This window comes from Stereum hirsutum (genome assembly GCF_000264905.1).
Source record: "Stereum hirsutum FP-91666 SS1 unplaced genomic scaffold STEHIscaffold_19, whole genome shotgun sequence".
NCBI lineage: Eukaryota > Fungi > Basidiomycota > Agaricomycetes > Russulales > Stereaceae > Stereum > Stereum hirsutum.
This window is the reverse complement of record NW_006763149.1, coordinates 257,789-275,617: the sequence shown is the minus strand read 5'-3', so window position 1 is coordinate 275,617 and position 17,829 is coordinate 257,789. Positions and strand designations below refer to the sequence as shown.

Sequence of the window (17,829 nt, the reverse complement as noted above, 5' to 3'; positions counted from 1 at the left end):
CGTCGTTATTGGCCTGCTCGCTCCTTTGGCTTCTTCCAATGACGTTTCGCGATTGACCATACAAGCCACGCAGTATATATACGCCGTCCGACTCTACGCGAAATTCCAGTTTCCCCATCCCTCCATACCACCGTTCAATACATACCGTCCAGCCCTCACTTAATCCTCCAGTCTCCACATCGAAACTTCAGCCAACCACCTCCTCCCTCCCTCCCCCTTTTCTCCCATCCGCTGCAACTTCCCGCGTCCCACCCATCATGTCCACCTCAACCCTCACCTCCCTCGCCCAACTAATAACCTCCGCCGTCTCGACAATCGAACAATCCTGCACCTCCCGCAACATCCCCCTCCCCTCCCTCGACGAGCCTTTCTGCGCCAAAACCGAGGCGCTGCGCTTGTCCGACCCACAAGTGATGGCCGCCGCGTCGCACATCGCGGCGGCGGCCAGTCAATTGGCGGCGATCGTGATGCCGTCGACGAGTACGGTGGTGACGAGCGCTACTTTGGTGAGTTTGTGTTCCCCGTAGTTCATTGAGAGGGCAGGCAGGGTGAAGTCTGGATATTCTGCGAGTGATGGAGTACTGACGGTGTCGCGCTCGGGGTTGTGGGTATTTAGTTTCATATTCCGTCTGCGTTGAGAGCGGCTGTGGAGACGAATACGGCGGAGATTCTGAGGGAAGCCGGACCAAGGGTGTGTTCTCAACCTTGCAGCCATCTTTGTGCGATATATTTCCTTCAGATACTGAATATCATTTACAGGGCCTCCACATCAACGAGATCGCCGCAAAGTCAAAGACCTCACCTCAAAAACTGGGTACGCATGTCTATCTTGTATTCACAGTGACTTTTTAGTCTCTAGACGCTAAAAGGGGTTCCTGGATGCAATGCAGGTCGCGTGCTTCGCCTTCTCGCCACTGAACACATATTCAAGGAAGTCTCGCCCGACGTATTCGCCAATAATCGAATTTCCTCCGTTCTCGATACGGGCAAAGCGGTCGACGAGATCCTCGCCGCGTTCGTCACTAATATTTTGTTTACCCACGGGAAGATGAGTATCTGACGAGTCTCTCCAACGTAGGCCTCAAGACAAGTTCGTCCACACCTCCGGGATCACCGCTCTTGTTAACCACTTGTAAGCAACGTCGTCCTCAAATGTCTGACTCGCAGTGCTTGAAACATTTCTCCTGACTTACGCCCTCTTCTTCCAGCACGGACGACATCTTCAAATCCTCCTCCTGCCTCACCGACATGCTCCTCGACCCTAAACTCGCCAACTCTGATGAACCTACCCAGACGCCGTTCAATCTCGCCTTCCAAACCTCTCTCGGAATATTTCCATGGTTCGAGTTACCAGAGAACGCACAGAGATTGCAGAGGTTTGGATTGGGTATGGAGGGCGGCAAGGCTATGTTCAATCCGAAGGCGGTCTTGCAAGGTGAGGACGATTTCAATGGACGGAATTGGTGGGGGTGTAAGTTCTGCAGGCTGATGCTGATATGTGGGCATTTACTAGGTTTTGACTGGGATGCACTTCCAAGCGGAAGTCTAGTGGTTGACGTCGGTGGAGGAATCGGCTCGCAGTCGCTGATCGTGGCCGAATCGCATCCGCACCTGAACTTCGTCGTGCAAGACCAGACGGCAATGATGAAGGGTGCCACAGCGGTACGTATCCGTTCGGTCAGATAACAGATTGGAAGTAGTCCTCACGCAACTAAATACTTCTAATTTCATAATATTACGCTCGATAGTTCTGGGAAGCCAACTTGCCTGGTGCAATCGAAAGCGGCCGCGTGAGATTCCAAGGTGAGTGGCACGCCACACTACGCCACACTCGCCACCTCCAAACTCTTCCCTCAAGCACCACTCATTTATTCAACTACAGACCACAACTTCTTCACACCCCAACCCATCCACGACGCCTCGATCTATTTCATGCGCATGATCACCCACGACTGGGCCGACTCCTACTGCATCACCATCCTCTCCCACCTCCGCGCCGCAGCCGGCGCCCACAGCCGGCTCATCATCGTCGACGCCATCGTCCAATATGCGTGCGAAGACACGACCGTCGCGAAGGATATTCCTGGTGGGTTGGAAGAGGAGGGGAGGAAGGCTCCGGAGCCGTTGTTGCCAAATTGGGGACATGCGGCACTGTTCAGATATTTGTGCGATATCCAGGTAAGTGCTTCGCCAGCCACTAGTACTAGTCCTGCGAACAAGTTGCTAGTTCCACCTTTCGAGATTGGCCTCAGGCGAAAAGGACATCACGACTAATTTCTATGCGTAGATGATGGCAGTTTTGAACGGGATGGAACGCACGGTATCCCAATTCGTGAATATTCTTTCGGCGTCAGGATGGCGACTTGAGCGAGTCTGTCGTTCTCCCGATTTCGCCTCGGTCCACCAAATGCTCGTCGCTGTACCTGCTTGAACATCTTTAGGGCCCATGTTGTGTACGATAGATCGAATACCCACCCGTGTACTGTACTTTCATGCAATCGTTCAGAAACTACCAACACAAATCATGTGTCACACACAAGTCCAGCAGTAGCGAACGAGACCATTTACAACAACAAGATGGATTCTATACACCCAATACCGACCGCCACAGCAATTCGTGGTACACTTGACTTGTACATTCAGTTAAAGCAGACGTTCAACCATGAGACGGTGCGTTATGGACTTCAACTTTCCCTTGCCACACGAGGCGACACATGCACTACCTGCAACGCAGCAGCAGTCCCACTCAAGCCCAACGCTGCACGATGACACTGTTGACGAGCCCAGCACCTTCTACCGTCGCGCTATCGTCTTCTAATACCCGGTTAGGGAAGGTGGTCCCGACAGTGTACGGACGGGTCAAATTCTCCGGGCGCGCACTTCAAGAGGAGTTCGTCAAAAAAGGCGTACATAAGTGAATAGTGCTGGGTTCACTCACGCATTAATGAAGTTCCTGATGTCGCCGACGGTGTGCGAAAGATTCATCCTGCATACCAATCTGGACAATCCGAAGCATGAGTCTTTGTAGGATGAATAAGGAGCCGTTGAAGAGCACAGACCTCGTTCCATCCGCCAACCGAATCTGCACACTCGTCGTAGGCTTCGACTGATCAACCTCAAACCTCGTACTCAAACTCTGCCTTTCTGCGCCAGAACCAGCCGTAGAACTAGCGCTCGCCGCGGCGGCAACAGCAGAAGGGAATCCTCCTGGCATAGCGGAACTCGAGCCCGGCGCACCAGAAGACGAACCAGTGACTTCGGGGACGGGAGCACCAAGGCGGTTTCCAGAGCCAGAGAACGCGGATGCTGGCCCCTTGGGAGGCGCCACATATTCTTCGTTGAGGCGTTTGGCGACACGAAGTTCGACGGGCTCTCCGGATCGCACGTTCAGAATGTGGGGAGGCGCACGTCTGGTGCCACATAATATGTCAGCGCCAATAAGACGTAGGATTGGGAGGAAGAGATATGTGGACATACCCTGAGTTTATCTCGTTGAGAACCTGGGCGTTGCCGGGGTCATCGTAGCGCATCAATTCGCCGTCCTCAACACTGAAACCATCGCGCCAGAAGGTGAGATGGCGGATCGTCGGGTTGTCCTCTGCGAATGGGGTCAAAAACCTCAGTATGGAGACGACAGCAAACGGGTAACAATCGTACCTGTAGCGGCCGGGGGCGCATTGGGATCAGGGATGAAAGAGCTCTCGACTTCATCAGAGCCTAGCGTGTGAGCACCACCAGAGAAGAAACGGGAGCTAAGAGTTCCCGAGCTCTCGGGCATGCCTGGTGGAGGACCCGCTCTGTCAGGATAACAAGATGAAGTCAGTGATAGTTCGAGTAGCGCCACCTAATATTGAACATGGAGATCGAAGAAAAGACATACTCTGCGGCTCTTCTCAAAAGATCCCGGACGACGTTACCTCCAGGTACATTCCCTCCAGGTCTATCTGGGTTCTGCACCGAAATCCCACTATCCAGCCCAATCGGACATCAGCGTGCATCTCGCGGGCAGACAGAAGACATCGACTACGAACCTCCTCTCGCCACCTGCAAACCAGCTCTCGCCTTCATCATTAGGATCGCGTTCCTCATCTTCATCGTCGTCATCATCATCTCCGTGTGCATGTCCATGCCCCCCACCCATACCTCCTCCTCCACCACCACCACCTCCGCCTCCCATACCTCCAAAGCCACCCATGGCAGATCCTCCTCCAGATGATGAGCCTATGTCGCGAAGAGTGGCGACGCGGGGTCCACTGCCGCTCCGACTTGATAACAAATCGGGTCCTTAGTTCCATGTTATCAAGATATAATTTATATATGCCACAGATACCTCGAAGAGCCAGAACCAGAACCTGGAGTAGACCAGCCGCCAACCCTACCTATGCGAGGGGCGGTGTTAGCAGGGCGGTAGCCGCCTCCAGTCTTTTTCGGTGGGTTATTTCCGTCAGACATATTTGCTGGTGTATGAGGAGCAGACGACCGTGAGGGGCTTTTGCAGGATTATGGGAAGAAGGAAGGGACGTGGTATTATGGAGGCGCGATCTCGGTGACGCGTACCAGCCAACGTGGGAACATGCTTGTACGTGGCCCCTGTTCTTGAGTGGCGATACATCATGATGGTAACTCGATGCCTCCACGCAAGACCTCTTGATGTCCAGATACCACAAGCTCAACTATGCGCAGACAGCATTTCTCGTCATCGAGAAAACTAATATTGTGCCAGAGACGGACGGAGAGTGAGAATACAAACAACAACAAAAACAAGCAAACGACAAAGCACACTCCTAATGATGCGACTTCTTCGCTTTATCAATATGTGCCCTCAACTTCCTTTGCTTATCCCTCAACGACGCTTTCTTCTTCCCCGTCACCTGCTTACTCCCCATAATCATCATAATCGGCTTATTCCTCTTCTTCTCCCTATTCGTCGTACTGCTCGGCTGCGCCTTGTTCTTCTTCCCCTTCAGCGACCCATACTTCTCTCTCCCTTCCCTCCCCTTCTCGATCGACGCCATCCGCTCCTCGTAGTCCTGCTTCGCTTTCTTACGAGGCCCAAGGATATCGTTCTCGGAAATGAAAGCGTTCGAGGAGCCGTCTTGGGCGTTCAGGATCTTTTTGCTGGCTTCGAGGGAGGCGAGTTTGCGTTTGGCGGAAGAGCCACCGCCGGCTTCTACTGCTTTTTCGGCCGCTTTTAGTCGGAGGTCATTGAGCAGAGCGAAATCTGCTGGCGTGAGGATCTAGAGCACATGCGTTAGTGGATATTGGTACGTAGATAGCAATGCAGAGGTATTCACCTTCGTAGTGGCCAATGACGATATCCTGTCAGGCTCTGGCGCAGCAACCACGGGAACCTCATCGTCATCGTCATCATCGCCGGCATTCGCTTTGCCCTTCGAGTTCTTCTTCTTCTTTTTACCGTCCTCGTCTTCGCTATCACTCAGACTGAGATGGTCCTCTCCGTCACTCGGAACGTTGATCCAATCGCCAGACTCAGACGACGAGTCAGACGAATCGGACTCGACGTCCCAGCCTTCCCAGGCAGCCTCGTCGTCCTCTTCATCATCTCCAGACTCTATGCCTTCTTCAGCCCTGAGCTGTTTCAGATGATCTTCGAGCAGCTGGGAATAGAAATGGCCGTCAGTACTGGAATGAAAAGAGCAGTCATGACGATGACGTACCACAAGGCCTTCGACATCCACTGCAGCCTGTTCACTGTGGCCAAATGCCAAAGGCTGGCTACCCTGCGCCAAACCCATCGCGGCAGTTTTACCCTAAAACACAAGATATGAGAAAGCTGCAATAAAAAAGGAAGCAAGAAACGAGGACGTACCCGCTCTCTACGCTTAAGCATACCCGGATTGACCTCCCGATACAACTGCAACAAACCTCTCGCACCCGCCGTAACAGCCTTATCTCTACTCTTCCTATACTCGATCAAATCTCCCAACAGATCCTCCTCCATCGCCCACGGCTGCCTCCTACAAACCTCCCTAATCGAGTTCAAGCCCGCTGCCACCACCTCGCTCCCCACACCCGGATGTATAAACTCACTCGCCAACTTCCGCACCACAGGCGTCAACACGTCCGGCGGCGTAAAGTCGTGCACGGATTGAGCGAGCGAGACGAGAATGGCCGGGACACGAAGTTGGTGGTAGGTGAGGTATTTGATGATGTAGGTGTAGAAGCCAAGCACGGTCAGTTTGTGGGAGGACATGACGCGGGAAAGGAGTTGCATGAGGAGGATTTTGTGTTCGAGTGAGAAGCGCTTGTCATAGCGATTCAGGATGTCGTACAGCTTTTCAGCGAAGGTTTGAGGGTCATGAAGGAGTTGAAGGGCGGGGAAATTAGGAGTCGCGGTAGTATTGGCTCTTTTTGTGCGGTTCTACGGAGAAGTGTGAGTACACGATGTGAGGAATATGGTTTGTGAGGCTGTCTCACTTTCTTGGCGGCTTTGGCGGCCTTGCGAAGTTTATTATCACCGGCCTTCGTTTTTTTGCCTACTTCGCGCTTATGCTCAAGGTCTTTGATATTAGCCCTCTGGATATGGTATGAGTATGTATTTTCTTAAGGATCACATGGAGCTGGAGAAAAAGTAAACATACATCGCCACCGCCGTCGTCCTCATCATCATCTTCGTCGTCGTCGTCGCTGCCGAGGAAGAAATGCAATGATGCGCTCTGCACTTTTATGGCTGGGTGAAAACATCCAAGCGCAACGATCGCCACTGGCTTGGCATCATCCCTATAAGATTGTCAGTTAATTCTACGTAGCAGTAAGAAGCGTTGTTGCATGGAAGCTAAAAATCCTAAAGCAGACCGAAGTCAGCACTATAAACTATGCACTCACCAGATCCCCTTTTTCCACAGCTCCTTCGTAAGCACGACCGCCCACATAGCATCTTGACCGTTTTGAACCAGTCCCTCAGCATTCGTAGTCGGCTGGGCCCTCGCCTTTCCCTTGTCACCGACTACCTCTCCATCCATACCTCTTTCAACCATCCCGAAGAGCATAGCCTGCACTGCGCGGTTCAGCTTATGATTCTTCGACTTTTGGTTTGCCGTCTTGATATCTGCGAGAATAGTCTTGCGAATGAAGGATCGGAGTGTGGAAGAGGTGGTGCGAGGAAGGAGGGGGAAGAGCGTTTTCAGGAGGCTGCATAGGAGGTTCAGATGTGCGCACAAACTGGAGATGAAGACAAGGATACGCACTCAATAGATGTGATGACATTCTTATTCCTTAGCATCACCAAGTTCTGTACAAGATTGTGCCTCGTATCCGGAGACAATGCTCCATAGTGCTCTAGCAAGAGCGTCGAAAGATGCGACGGAAAATCCGCCGTCTCCTTTGGATAGCATTGCGAGACCTATCCGCAAGAGACAAAAAAAAGCGCGTAGTTCCTTCAGCTTTCGATGCGGTCTCTGCTAATGCAAAGCGAAGAGTAGAGACGCACCTGAGCGATGAACGAGACAAGCTCTCGGAAATGGGTCGCCTGCTCGTCAGGATTGATCTGGAAAATTTGGCGGACGCTGTTATAATGGTTCCATTGTTGAAGAAACTCCTCTTTGTAGCCTGTTGGGTCCCTCTTGATGAGGTTTTGTAATTGTGGAAGATTGGAGGTAAGGAGTACACCCCGTGCCATCGTCGTTAGATGCAGAAAAGCTTTGAGACCTTTGGAAATGGTCGCCTGCCGCAACGGGCATGTGTGGCGTTGTGGCGTGCAAGAATATCCGTCGTCCGATCCAAACACAAAAGGCTCCATGATTTAAATAAACGCTTGCCACCTGAGTATGCAGCCAGATGCAGCCATCACGCCATGGAAAGAATTGAGAAAAACTACTCGACAAAAGTACATTCATGCCACGGTGATGTGGACATGTCCGGAATTGAACCGGACACCTTTCGCATGCGAAGCGAACGTGATAACCAACTACACCACATGCCCATAAGTACAATGTCGGAACCATGATATATCTTAAAAACTAGTTAGGCTCCTTTGATTTTAGTTGGTTCGCTCATGCACAACTCATGCATCTCCTTCGGACAACTCAGTACGTAGCGTCCAGGGCAGCGTCGAAAAAGAACGGCGGTATACCGAAGCGGTACAAGGAATAACCCACGACGATTCGGAGAACACACTATTTTCAAGCTCTTTGAGCTGGTCTTGTGACCGAAACCGCCGCTCAAACGACCACGAGATCCGCACGGTCTCTCTCGCTCAACGTCAACCTCTGTCCCAAGTATAGCGCGCGTCAACACAACCATTTTCTCGAAACTAATCTATCATCGTATACACGCGTGCCCTACAATTTTCCTTTGTGCTTCTCATCGGAAGCATCTTCAGCCCTGACATGCATAATGCATAAATACCGCTCACTGGGTCGAGAGATGGTACTGAGTATCGCGGTGGACTGATCGTCTGAGGCCCTCTCTTCTGCATCTTGGACTCTGCTCAGGCCTGACGTTAGACTAACGCGATGTTCCCGACGAGTACTGGCATTCATGTGGTCTCTGCCTTTTTTGCACTCTCATGTGTGATTGCTAGTCCTTTCGTCGTCCCTCGCGCAGACAACGATGGTATACATCTCGCTGTCAGTCCTAACTGTGGCCCACTAGGAGGTAATACGGCAGATGTGAACGCTGGTATTGATCTATCCAAGATCAAGGCCATCGTCTCCTTTGGTGTATGTACCATCTCGCGCCATCCTTGCCCAAAGCGTTTAGTAATCTATACTTGCCTTTTTATAGGACTCTTACACCGATGGTACGTTTATATATCTCCTCCATAAGCTCAGGAACTGGATTTTGAATCGAGGATGGTCACAGGGGGAAAGCACGATGGCTCTCCTCTTGACCCCCCTGTTCTCATCCCTCCCAGTGCCTTCGCTGGAGGAAGGTCGACTGACGGCCCGGTCTGGATAGAGTACATCGCGGATGACATCGGCGCTAAATTCATGGATTATGCGGCGAGCACACTTCACCGGTTCTCATGTATTCCACAGTATCTCTGATACTATTAGTGTGGCGTGCTCCAGATATCCAGCGCCGTGGTGAACATATCGCTATGGCCGGACAACCCTTTGCCCCGAGATTTCCTCCAGCAGAGTGCGCTCATTTCATTCCCGTCCAATTTATCGCTGTACATGCAGTCTGATACACCGACATTCGGAAAGTGTCCATATTTCTGGGCCAGAATAACAATCTTGACTCGCACAGCACATTATACACCATTTTCTTCGGTATCAACGACTGGCTAGACTCGTTCAGTGAGTCCCACATACCGCACCCCTTCTACTCGACTCACTCATAGCATGCCGTATTTTCTGCTCCACAGTCGACGGCGACCACCTCCCCGAAGCCGCCCAAGACCTCCTCGACCAAATCGCCATCCTCTCCAACCCACCCACCAACGGTCGCAACTTCCTCATCACCGACGACTACGGCCGCGGAAACTCCAGCGCCACCGGTGACGCCTGGAAACAACAGATCTTCGACGGTATCTCCGCCTTCCATTCGAATAACTCCGTTGGAGGAGCGAACGTTTCTGCGCCCTTGAACGTCGCATTTGGCGATTTCGCGACGATATGGGATGGCGTGTTGGGTCCGGATCCGGGATATGAGGCATTTGGGTATACGAGTACGGGTTATTGTGTATTTGACGGGAGTACGACGGACGATCTGTGTCCAGACCCCAAGCATACTTTTTATTGGTTCGACGGGTGAGTTCTGATGTTTGGTGGAAGTAGCACTGACAAAGGGGCAATAAGCTAAGTCGCTGATCTTGTTCGCAGGCATCCGTCGAACGAGACGCATCGTATCATGGCGGTACGTACAGTTCTGGAAGCCTCCTTACGTTGTCGTGATACTCAACCCGAGATTCTGCCCCATTTAACGAAAAAATAAACAGGATTATGTCGAAGAAGTCCTCAGCAACTGTGTCGTCTCCTAAGCACAGGTCTTAGCTACGTTTAATGACTCTAAACTCTGTGATGTTCTGCTAGGATCTCGGGATATCCGTCGCTGCCAGTGGTGATAGTCGCAAGACTCTGCGACGTTTGTCATCTCGGGAAATTCTTCTTCGGGTTACTGTTGTAGATGCAATGAATTATTGGGTTTTATGCTTATTGGATCCCTCAATGCTGAGCCGAGATTCTGTTCAGGCAAAGCGGACTTTCTCTTCAAGTTAGAGGGCTAAGTTCGGGGGCCGACTCTCTTCAAGTTCTCGTTGCACGATAGCGAATTCGGACCCTTATAACGGGTATTCACAACATTGGACGCACTCGTACGATCATGAGCCCAGCGAAGAACTGATGAGGTCGTCAGCAAGACAGAGGAAATGTCGAGACGCGTCGCGCGATCGAGTTGGACACGATATCAATGCGACAGTACACTCTCGCGATACGACACCGACTCTAGGTTGCCACATGTACCTTCTGAGTACGGCACAAACTCCACTATAAACTTGTCCAGGACGAGATTCGAGATTCCGTGAATTACCTCATTGTACAAAAAACGGTGTAGACAACCAAATAATACAGGACTGCCGTGAAAGGTCGTGACGAAAAATACAAAGGCAGAACAGCGCCCAGCGCCGCGACTACCGTGGAGGGATCTCATACCACCAGACCGAATACGCAAAAGGATAAACAGCAGGAATGAAGCAGAAGACCATATAAAGACGTGAATTGAATTCGAAAAGATTATACTCAGATCTACTCGTAGACCTTGACCCACGGGAACTCGAAGTACGCATTGTTAAACGCGCTCGGGTTGTTGTCGACATAATCTGCGTGGGAGGTCAGCATTTGCGCAGGGCTATATAGGACAGTAAGAGCACCCACCATCACAGGTGCTCGGACATCCAGAGTTCGCGTAGACGGCTCCAGCCCAATCCCCACCTATGCGTAAGGCCACGTTAGAAAGATAGCTGCGGTAATATAATCAAGCTTCAACTTACAGAACGTGAGATTGATGATTATATTGGAGTCCGCAAAGTGCGAGGCGATATCACAATCCGTGTTTGGGAAGTAGGCGTCAGGAGTTCCCTGCGCGGAGGAAGAACATAAACGACAGCCTCGTGAGTTACATGTGCGTTCCAGGTGACACACAAAGCCACACCGCCCCAAATGCCAGCGAGGTAAGTTACTCGAAAAGAATAGCATACCCAATTGTCCGTGTCCACACTACTTGCGCCACTCGACACGTCACTCGGAACGCTTCCGTCATCTCTTGCCCAAAACCAGACTTTGATGAAGGAAGAAGTCCGCTCCATGGCATAACTACGCAAATAGAAAATGCATGTGAATGGTCCACGAAGGTGTTAATGGAGATAACGGATGAACGAAGAAGATGCTCACAATCCTCCACCGTTAGAGTTAAACGGAGGGCCATATGAGTTTGCATCGGCCATCTGTACACCACACCCCGCATTTCCTGCATCTGCTGCGACACAGTCCGTTCCCACGATGTTGCTGTCGGAATGAGAGAATGGGAGCGATGAGTTATGAGAAGAGCGAGGGAAACGCGCGGAACAATGCGAGGACGACGAGATACATGAAGCATGTCTCACCCAGTCTCGGAGCGAGATGATGGCATCGTACAACCTGACAACCCATCAGGCGAAGAGGGACCATCCCGTGTCAGTTTTAACTTACATAGCTTCTCGAACAAAGGGCTATTCGGACTCACCGGAGCTGGTATGGAGTGTGCTTTGGTTAGGTACCTGGTCGTTTACACCCTGCAAAAAAAATGATATCAGGCCGCTGTTTGTTCACGCGGTTATCGTGGTGAAAACATACCTCGACGATATCGACCTCGCCTGTCGTGTGGAAATAGTGCACGACACGTTATTACTCGGACATGAGGACCATAGGCGGCGAAAGTACTTACCTCCGTTCGGCCAATTCGGACCAACTTCCCACAACGCAGGCCATGTACTATGAAAAAACGCAGACGTCGTTAGGCCCCGCAACGGGACACCCAAAAATAGTGGATCATCACCCGCAACCTTGCGGCATGTGAGCCACGTTGAACCTGTGGCCAATGGCAGTTTTGTTTATCAAGCTTTGAATCGAGAATAAAGACAAAGGAAGGATGGTCTGGAGTACGTACACCGTAACATGTGTACCGTAGGCGTTGTTGGACTGTATGCGGAAAGAGTTTCGGCCAGGCCCACTTGCACTCAGGGTGGTGGTGTCGTCTGCTCGCAGAATGAAGTTGCTTCCGCTGACCGTGGCCAGTCCCAAACTCTGAGCTGTCGACTCGGAAACATAGTTTCTGGGATCAAGGTCAATCGAGCGTCAAGTCTCGATGCTGGAGAGAATACGCACACCCGCCCGTTGGTGGGGTCTGCGATGGCTTGGAACGAAAAGCCAGTGAAGAAGCTGTTGCCTTCGAAAGTGTCGGTGTTACTGTACGTAGCAGCAAGAGCATGACCAGCGGCAAGAGAAAAAGCAACGTAGGAGGCGAACAACTTCATTGTACCGCAGGTGAGACGCTGAGTTACGGGATAGCTGAGGGAGGAGGGCGGGGTACTTCTCTTGAGCTATGCCACCATCGCCTTTATACTGTTTAATCCTCTACCCTCAAAAGGCCTCAACGAATCAAACTCAAAGGAGCTTGGAGAAGAAGAAAATTATTGAGTCCGGAGTGTAGCGCGATGCCATTGGGTAGATGATGATTCCTTTCAGAGATGTTTGCCATATGCCAGCAGCGAGGTGGCGATTGTCGAAACCCCAGAAAAAGATGGTAACGAACACAGCCCGAGGTCCTGTGGTTCCGCAGTCGGAGAGAGGATACTGATTTAGACGTCGATCCTAGTAGAGAGGAGATACGGCAGACACGCGTCAGGAAGCGTCAAGACGGGGCACGTAGACGGAGAGCAACTGAGTGAGTGAGTGAGTGCCGGAATTCCGCGGTTAAACGTTGGGTCTGAGAGCAACGGTAACGCGCCCGCGCGCACGGTGAACTCGGGACCAAGTTCATAGACAGTGTCGGCCTAAACGAGCAGAGAATTCACGACTTGTACCGTCATGTGAAAAGCACGGGCTGAAGATGAGTTTTTGATAAGATCTAAGACACGGAGAGCAAAGAAATCCTGTGACTACCAGAGCATTTATGTTACTGCCAGCTACAGTGGCAGATGGCAGGTGAAACCAGTGGGCCACACGGTTCGGACGGCTGTTCACTGTCAGGTTTTCGAGGATGCATCATGTCACCATCAGATGATTATGTATTGCACCCTTGTTGTGCATCCCTCTGTTTGAGCTCTTCGGAGGATCGGACCCAAGTGTCTCGTGCAGAAGTTCATAGCTTCGAAAATGGAGAGTTAGATTTATGTTGGATCTGCCAGATGAGGACATACGTGCTCTCACGACACAAAAAAAATGGAAGCGAAGGTTGCGTAGCGTGCCTCTAGATTCCGTAGATCACCGGACCAGCTCGGCGAGAACAAGGCTTTATGTGGTGCTCTGCTTGAAGAGACTGGAACCAGTCCTGGCTGCTTGTGTGTTCATACCAGATTCATACCGTGACGTGGCAATGGCCAGAACTATAAGTCCTATCTCTGCGATGGCGTTTCAAGAAAAAACCATTACTGCTGGCCAGACTGATAAAATAGGATGGCTATTGGATATTGACAAGCGCACCATACTACATTATCGATTATCAGGCCCGTCTTCAGTTTCCGTGCGCCTTGCCTGATGCTCGATGTAAGAAAGATCCTGTCTCTCAGTCTTCTAAGTAACTTTTGGCCCTTGAGTCGGAGCAGGAACTGAAGCGATGAGGTCGTTAGCAAGACAAAGGCAAGATCAAAACGAGTCGTGCGATCGACGCGACATCAGCGCGACACGTGCTCGCGATACGCCACCGACTCTACTCTGGGTTGCCACATATACTTTCTGAGTACGCAAACAGCAGATATAAGATAGAAAGGAAATTTCTGGCATTCATAAAAACACAGATGGCATGCACGCATAGACTAAACAGACACAGGGAAGCATACTACAAATGTTCCAACAACAACATACGTGCTCGGGAACCCAAAACGACAAAAGCACCAGACCCCGCCCCCGTCCATCATGCACCCCACCCATGTCCGGACCGTTTCTTCAATCGACATACTTACTGCTTCCCCCGCAGTCTCGAAGGCCTCCAGACGGGCTTAGCAGGCGTGAACCCGTCGTCGTCTTTCGCCGGCTCCTCCTTAGCAGGAGCAGGCGAAGCTGGACGACCAGCGCTTGTGGGCGACGCAGGAGCGGTGCCACCACCTGAAAGCTTAGCCTGCTCTCTTGATCTCCATCCACCGCCGCCACCAGCACCAGCTGCACGGAATTTCGGAGGACCGGTAGCCGCAGGGCTTTCCGGACGAGGTGGGGTTGCAGCAGCAGCGCGAATGGGAGTCGATGGCGCCGTGGTGGTGGATGTGGCGGCGGAACGTCTCCATGCGCTCTCACCAACGACGGGAGAGGCGGCGACGGGGGCGGCAGCGGCAGGGGAAGGGCGCGACTGTTCGGCACGACGGGCGGCACGACGAGCTTCTGCCTCTTCCTCGCGCTGTTGTTGGAGACGGATCCTTTCGAGATCGCGTTCGCGCTCCTCCTCGCGCTTTTTGCGGGCAGCTGCGATTTTTTCGGCTTCCTCGCGAGCCTTGGCCTCTTCGGCCTCCTTGGCAGCCTCTTCCTCTGCGTGCAGGCGCTCCTCCTCGGCTTGACGCTCTATGGAAGAGTAGAACGCAAAGATTAGTGAAATTGCAAAGGTCGATATCGAGAGCATACTGACCGGCCTCTAGATGAGCCTCCTCTTCTTCCCTCTCCCTTTGTATCCGCTCCTCCTCCTCGCGCTGGGCCTTCTCCTCCGCCCTCGCCCTCAACACGTACTCCTTCCTCTTCGCCTTCTCCTGCTCGATCTTCGCTTGGGCCGCCGCTCTCTTCTTCTGGAACTCGTCGCCCCTCTTCGACAGGATTTCCTCCTTGCGAGCATTGTAAACGTCCATCATCCTCGACAACCGTTTCTTCGTCTCGAGGTCCTGCTGGTGAACGACCTTCGAGTTCTCGATCCGAGCCGTCTGGATGGCCTCGAACGTCTCGCGATCGGTCTCTTGTTGGACTTCGTAGTCCTTGGCGAGCATGGGGCGTTCTTCCTTGCGGTAAGCGCGCTCGATGTGATCGATACGTTTGGAGGCGACGCGGAGACGCTCCTCGCGCTCCTTCTTTTCCTTCTCCCATTGCTCGACCTGGAGTCGCATGAGATTGTCCGTGTTGAGGTTCTCGACATCCTATCCGACCAAAATGACAATTAGCATTGTTGAAGCCCTGGACTGTGAGACAGAGAAGAAATAATACTCACATCGATATCAACCTTGAGGTTGCCCCTCTCCTTCAAGCTCTGCGCCAACTTCCTCGCCTCCTCCGTCCTGATATTCTCAATCTCCTTCCTCGCCCTCTCGAGCTCCCTCTTCCTGACCTCCTCCAACGCCCTCTTCTCCTCAGTCTCTCTCTCCCTCCTCATCGTCTCCGCCCTCCTGCTCGCCTCCTCCTTCTCCTTCCTGACGCTCAACTCACTCAACAACTCTCTCCTCCTCGCGACGAGCGCTCTCCTCAACTGCAACGCCTTCCTCTCCGTCTGCGCTGCGGCGACCAGCTCCGCCACCTTCGCCTGTTGTTCCTCGGGCGTGATACGCTCCGCCTCCTGTACCGGCTCAATAACGAGAAGTGAATTGTGCAAGGTACGAGCGATGGCACTGAGACGGGTCCGGACGACGGTAGACGTAGGATCCTGCACGGTGCTCTCGGCAGAGGAAGACGACGAGCCGGGATCGACACCAAGGAACGCCTGGTCGATGAACTCTAGACTTCCATCGGCGTGGTCCACACGAACGTTCAGCTCTCCGACCCGGGCACAGCCCATGATATAAGCCTCGACCTGTTCTTCTTCGAAAATCGACGCCTTGCCTTCCGGTGCGCTTTCGCGAAGGGGCTGGAGGAGGTCGAGGAGCTTGCTCATCTTGATGGAGGAGTAGACTTGGGCGAGCTGGGAGAGGAGGCGGGAGAGGAGGGCGCGTTGGAGGAGGGGGAGATAGGGCGCGTAGGATTCATCTTCGGTTAAGGAGGTGAGGAGGGGGGAGACGGAGGTGCAGAGGGTGAGGGGGTCAAATGTCACTTCGAGGACGGTGTAGAGCGAGCGGATGGACTCGGGGGAGAGTTTGAGGACATTGCGGGAGAGCTACGTGGGCGGGTTAAAGGTTTGAAATTAGGACGACAGGCATGCAGCTCCACTTACAGCATCGGAAAGGAGACCACCGCGCGAAGGAGGCTTGGGAAGACCTAGGAGCGCAGTCAACCGGGCGACCTTGCCCTTGCCTTCCACAGCTCCCAACTCCTCTGCTTTTTGCCCGACGGGCACCGCGAGCGCACTGACCAGAACCTGACCGGCCAACTTCGTCATCTCCTCGTCCGAGCGTCCACCGATCGAGGTCACGACGGAGTAGTATTTCGCCCAGGCAGCGGCGTGATAAAGAGCGTTTCCGCTCATCAAGAAGATCTTCGTCAGCTTCTCGTAGTAGTTGGCCATCATGGACGGGCGGGGCGCCTTCTTGGCCATGGTCAAGAGATTGTGGACATCTTCTACAGAGCGGAAAGCTTCTTGCCATAGTTCAAGCTCAACGGAAGTATTGAGCTGGGCGAAACGGGTGTCGAGATGGTGTTGGAGGATTTCGGGATCTTGAAGGTTGATGGAGTGGGGCTGATGGGAGTATTTGGCAACGTTGGCGAGGTGGAGACGGAGGGTCTCGCATAGGCGGCGGAACTCGACCTTGCGTTGGTGCTTGAGACAGAACTTGAACGCTTGTTGGGCGATTTGCTAGAAATTGGTATTAGACGGTGCACATTTCTACCCAACCGAGCACAGGAAGAGGTTGCGTCATGCACAGAGTGGCTCGGCACGGATTACAGCCTCCAAAAAGCATGTCTGAGGAATAAAATACGCACCTGATAGATACCCTCCAGACGGGCATTATTCTTCAAAGTCTCCAAAGACGTCCTATAGCTCTCCCACAAAAACTTGAGCCACGGCGTCACAAGCGCCCTATCCGTCCGATCCTTGCTCTGATCACCACTGACCGCACCCAACAAAATACTCTCCGGCGTCTCTGTCGCCTCCAGATCGTCGACATCGACGGTAGCGTCCGCGACGGCCTTGTTCGCCTTCTCCTGCGCCTCCTGGACCTTCGCGTCGGCGAGGGAGACAAAGCGCTGGATGACGACCTCGATGGATCCGACGCTCGTGTTTTGTGCGATGTTTTTGTATTGCATGAGGCCTTCCTTCGCGGTCCGGCCTTTGCGCATGTCGACGCAGAGCTCGACAAAGCGGATCATGATGGGTTCGAGCGAGGTGAGGGGCGTCGAACGGAATCGTTTGGAGGAGAACATCTCCGTGAGGGATTGGAGGGCGGCATGGGTTTGTCCTACAGAGATAAGGCCCTCTGCCTGCTTGAGGACCGTCTCGGGTTTCGTCATGGGCGCCATGCTGGGCTATAGCGTACTGTCCAGGACGGAAGGGATGTCACCGTCAGTACGCGGTCAAGGGGTCTTGCAGGCTTATTATGTCTCACTCACAAATTGAAGATGGAGATGGATTATTGATTGACAAGTGCTCTTGAATTGTTTCAGACAAGACAGTCCGGCCAGGGGAAAGGAGGCGGCGGTGGCGAGAGCCTGTTTGTCGACGTCGAGCACAGCGTCAAGGCAAAATTTTGATGTCACCGAAGTGGTCCACTTTCGGTGGCCCAGCCCGGTTTAGGGCAGGCTCGGCACGTGTTCGGCCACAGAAATCATC

General features: G+C 52.8%; 6 protein-coding genes and 1 non-coding gene across 7 annotated transcripts; 2 read left to right on the top strand and 5 right to left on the bottom strand.

The window, feature by feature from the left end:
- Positions 1-228: 228 nt before the first annotated feature.
- Positions 229-2,513, top strand: STEHIDRAFT_104939 (S-adenosyl-L-methionine-dependent methyltransferase). Its single transcript, XM_007310041.1, has 10 exons — positions 229-506; positions 617-691; positions 760-814; positions 891-1,014; positions 1,079-1,132; positions 1,209-1,435; positions 1,514-1,662; positions 1,749-1,803; positions 1,883-2,178; positions 2,288-2,513. Exons 1-10 carry the CDS (start codon positions 258-260, stop codon positions 2,429-2,431), a joined length of 1,428 nt encoding a protein of 475 aa, XP_007310103.1. The 5' UTR covers positions 229-257; the 3' UTR covers positions 2,432-2,513.
- A 233-nt stretch (positions 2,514-2,746) lies between these two features.
- STEHIDRAFT_67838 (SEP-domain-containing protein) lies at positions 2,747-4,177 on the bottom strand (the record flags this gene model as incomplete). The annotated part of the gene is made up of 7 exons (XM_007309950.1): positions 2,747-2,879; positions 2,939-2,998; positions 3,060-3,410; positions 3,478-3,598; positions 3,658-3,797; positions 3,881-3,967; positions 4,032-4,177. 7 exons carry the CDS (start codon positions 4,175-4,177, stop codon positions 2,747-2,749), a joined length of 1,038 nt encoding a protein of 345 aa, XP_007310012.1.
- Positions 4,178-4,731: 554 nt separating this feature from the next.
- On the bottom strand, positions 4,732-7,639 carry STEHIDRAFT_86844 (protein required for actin cytoskeleton organization and cell cycle progression; the record flags this gene model as incomplete). Its single annotated transcript, XM_007310040.1, has 9 exons — positions 4,732-5,237; positions 5,295-5,618; positions 5,679-5,771; positions 5,831-6,382; positions 6,439-6,537; positions 6,603-6,741; positions 6,847-7,152; positions 7,209-7,363; positions 7,451-7,639. The coding sequence occupies 9 exons, from the start codon at positions 7,637-7,639 to the stop codon at positions 4,785-4,787; spliced, it is 2,310 nt and encodes a 769-aa protein (XP_007310102.1). The 3' UTR covers positions 4,732-4,784.
- A 229-nt stretch (positions 7,640-7,868) lies between these two features.
- Positions 7,869-7,942, bottom strand: STEHIDRAFT_t261. The gene has a single exon. It is a non-coding gene; the product is annotated as a tRNA-Ala (tRNA).
- A 532-nt stretch (positions 7,943-8,474) lies between these two features.
- On the top strand, positions 8,475-9,946 carry STEHIDRAFT_162400 (uncharacterized protein; the record flags this gene model as incomplete). The annotated part of the gene is made up of 8 exons (XM_007310039.1): positions 8,475-8,681; positions 8,746-8,761; positions 8,824-8,980; positions 9,041-9,102; positions 9,171-9,263; positions 9,332-9,716; positions 9,789-9,822; positions 9,905-9,946. 8 exons carry the CDS (start codon positions 8,475-8,477, stop codon positions 9,944-9,946), a joined length of 996 nt encoding a protein of 331 aa, XP_007310101.1.
- Positions 9,947-10,634: 688 nt separating this feature from the next.
- STEHIDRAFT_104930 (2 beta-glucan) lies at positions 10,635-12,475 on the bottom strand (the record flags this gene model as incomplete). Its single annotated transcript, XM_007310038.1, has 12 exons — positions 10,635-10,783; positions 10,839-10,895; positions 10,955-11,042; positions 11,162-11,276; positions 11,355-11,468; positions 11,567-11,600; positions 11,686-11,734; positions 11,796-11,815; positions 11,887-11,933; positions 11,998-12,030; positions 12,109-12,273; positions 12,327-12,475. The coding sequence occupies 12 exons, from the start codon at positions 12,473-12,475 to the stop codon at positions 10,710-10,712; spliced, it is 945 nt and encodes a 314-aa protein (XP_007310100.1). The 3' UTR covers positions 10,635-10,709.
- A 1,461-nt stretch (positions 12,476-13,936) lies between these two features.
- Positions 13,937-17,714, bottom strand: STEHIDRAFT_86839 (uncharacterized protein). The gene is made up of 6 exons (XM_007310037.1): positions 17,610-17,714; positions 16,983-17,535; positions 16,276-16,854; positions 15,343-16,218; positions 14,776-15,271; positions 13,937-14,711 (listed from the first exon to the last, which is right to left on the bottom strand). Exons 2-6 carry the CDS (start codon positions 17,517-17,519, stop codon positions 14,119-14,121), a joined length of 3,081 nt encoding a protein of 1,026 aa, XP_007310099.1. The 5' UTR covers positions 17,520-17,535; positions 17,610-17,714; the 3' UTR covers positions 13,937-14,118.
- Positions 17,715-17,829: the final 115 nt, after the last annotated feature.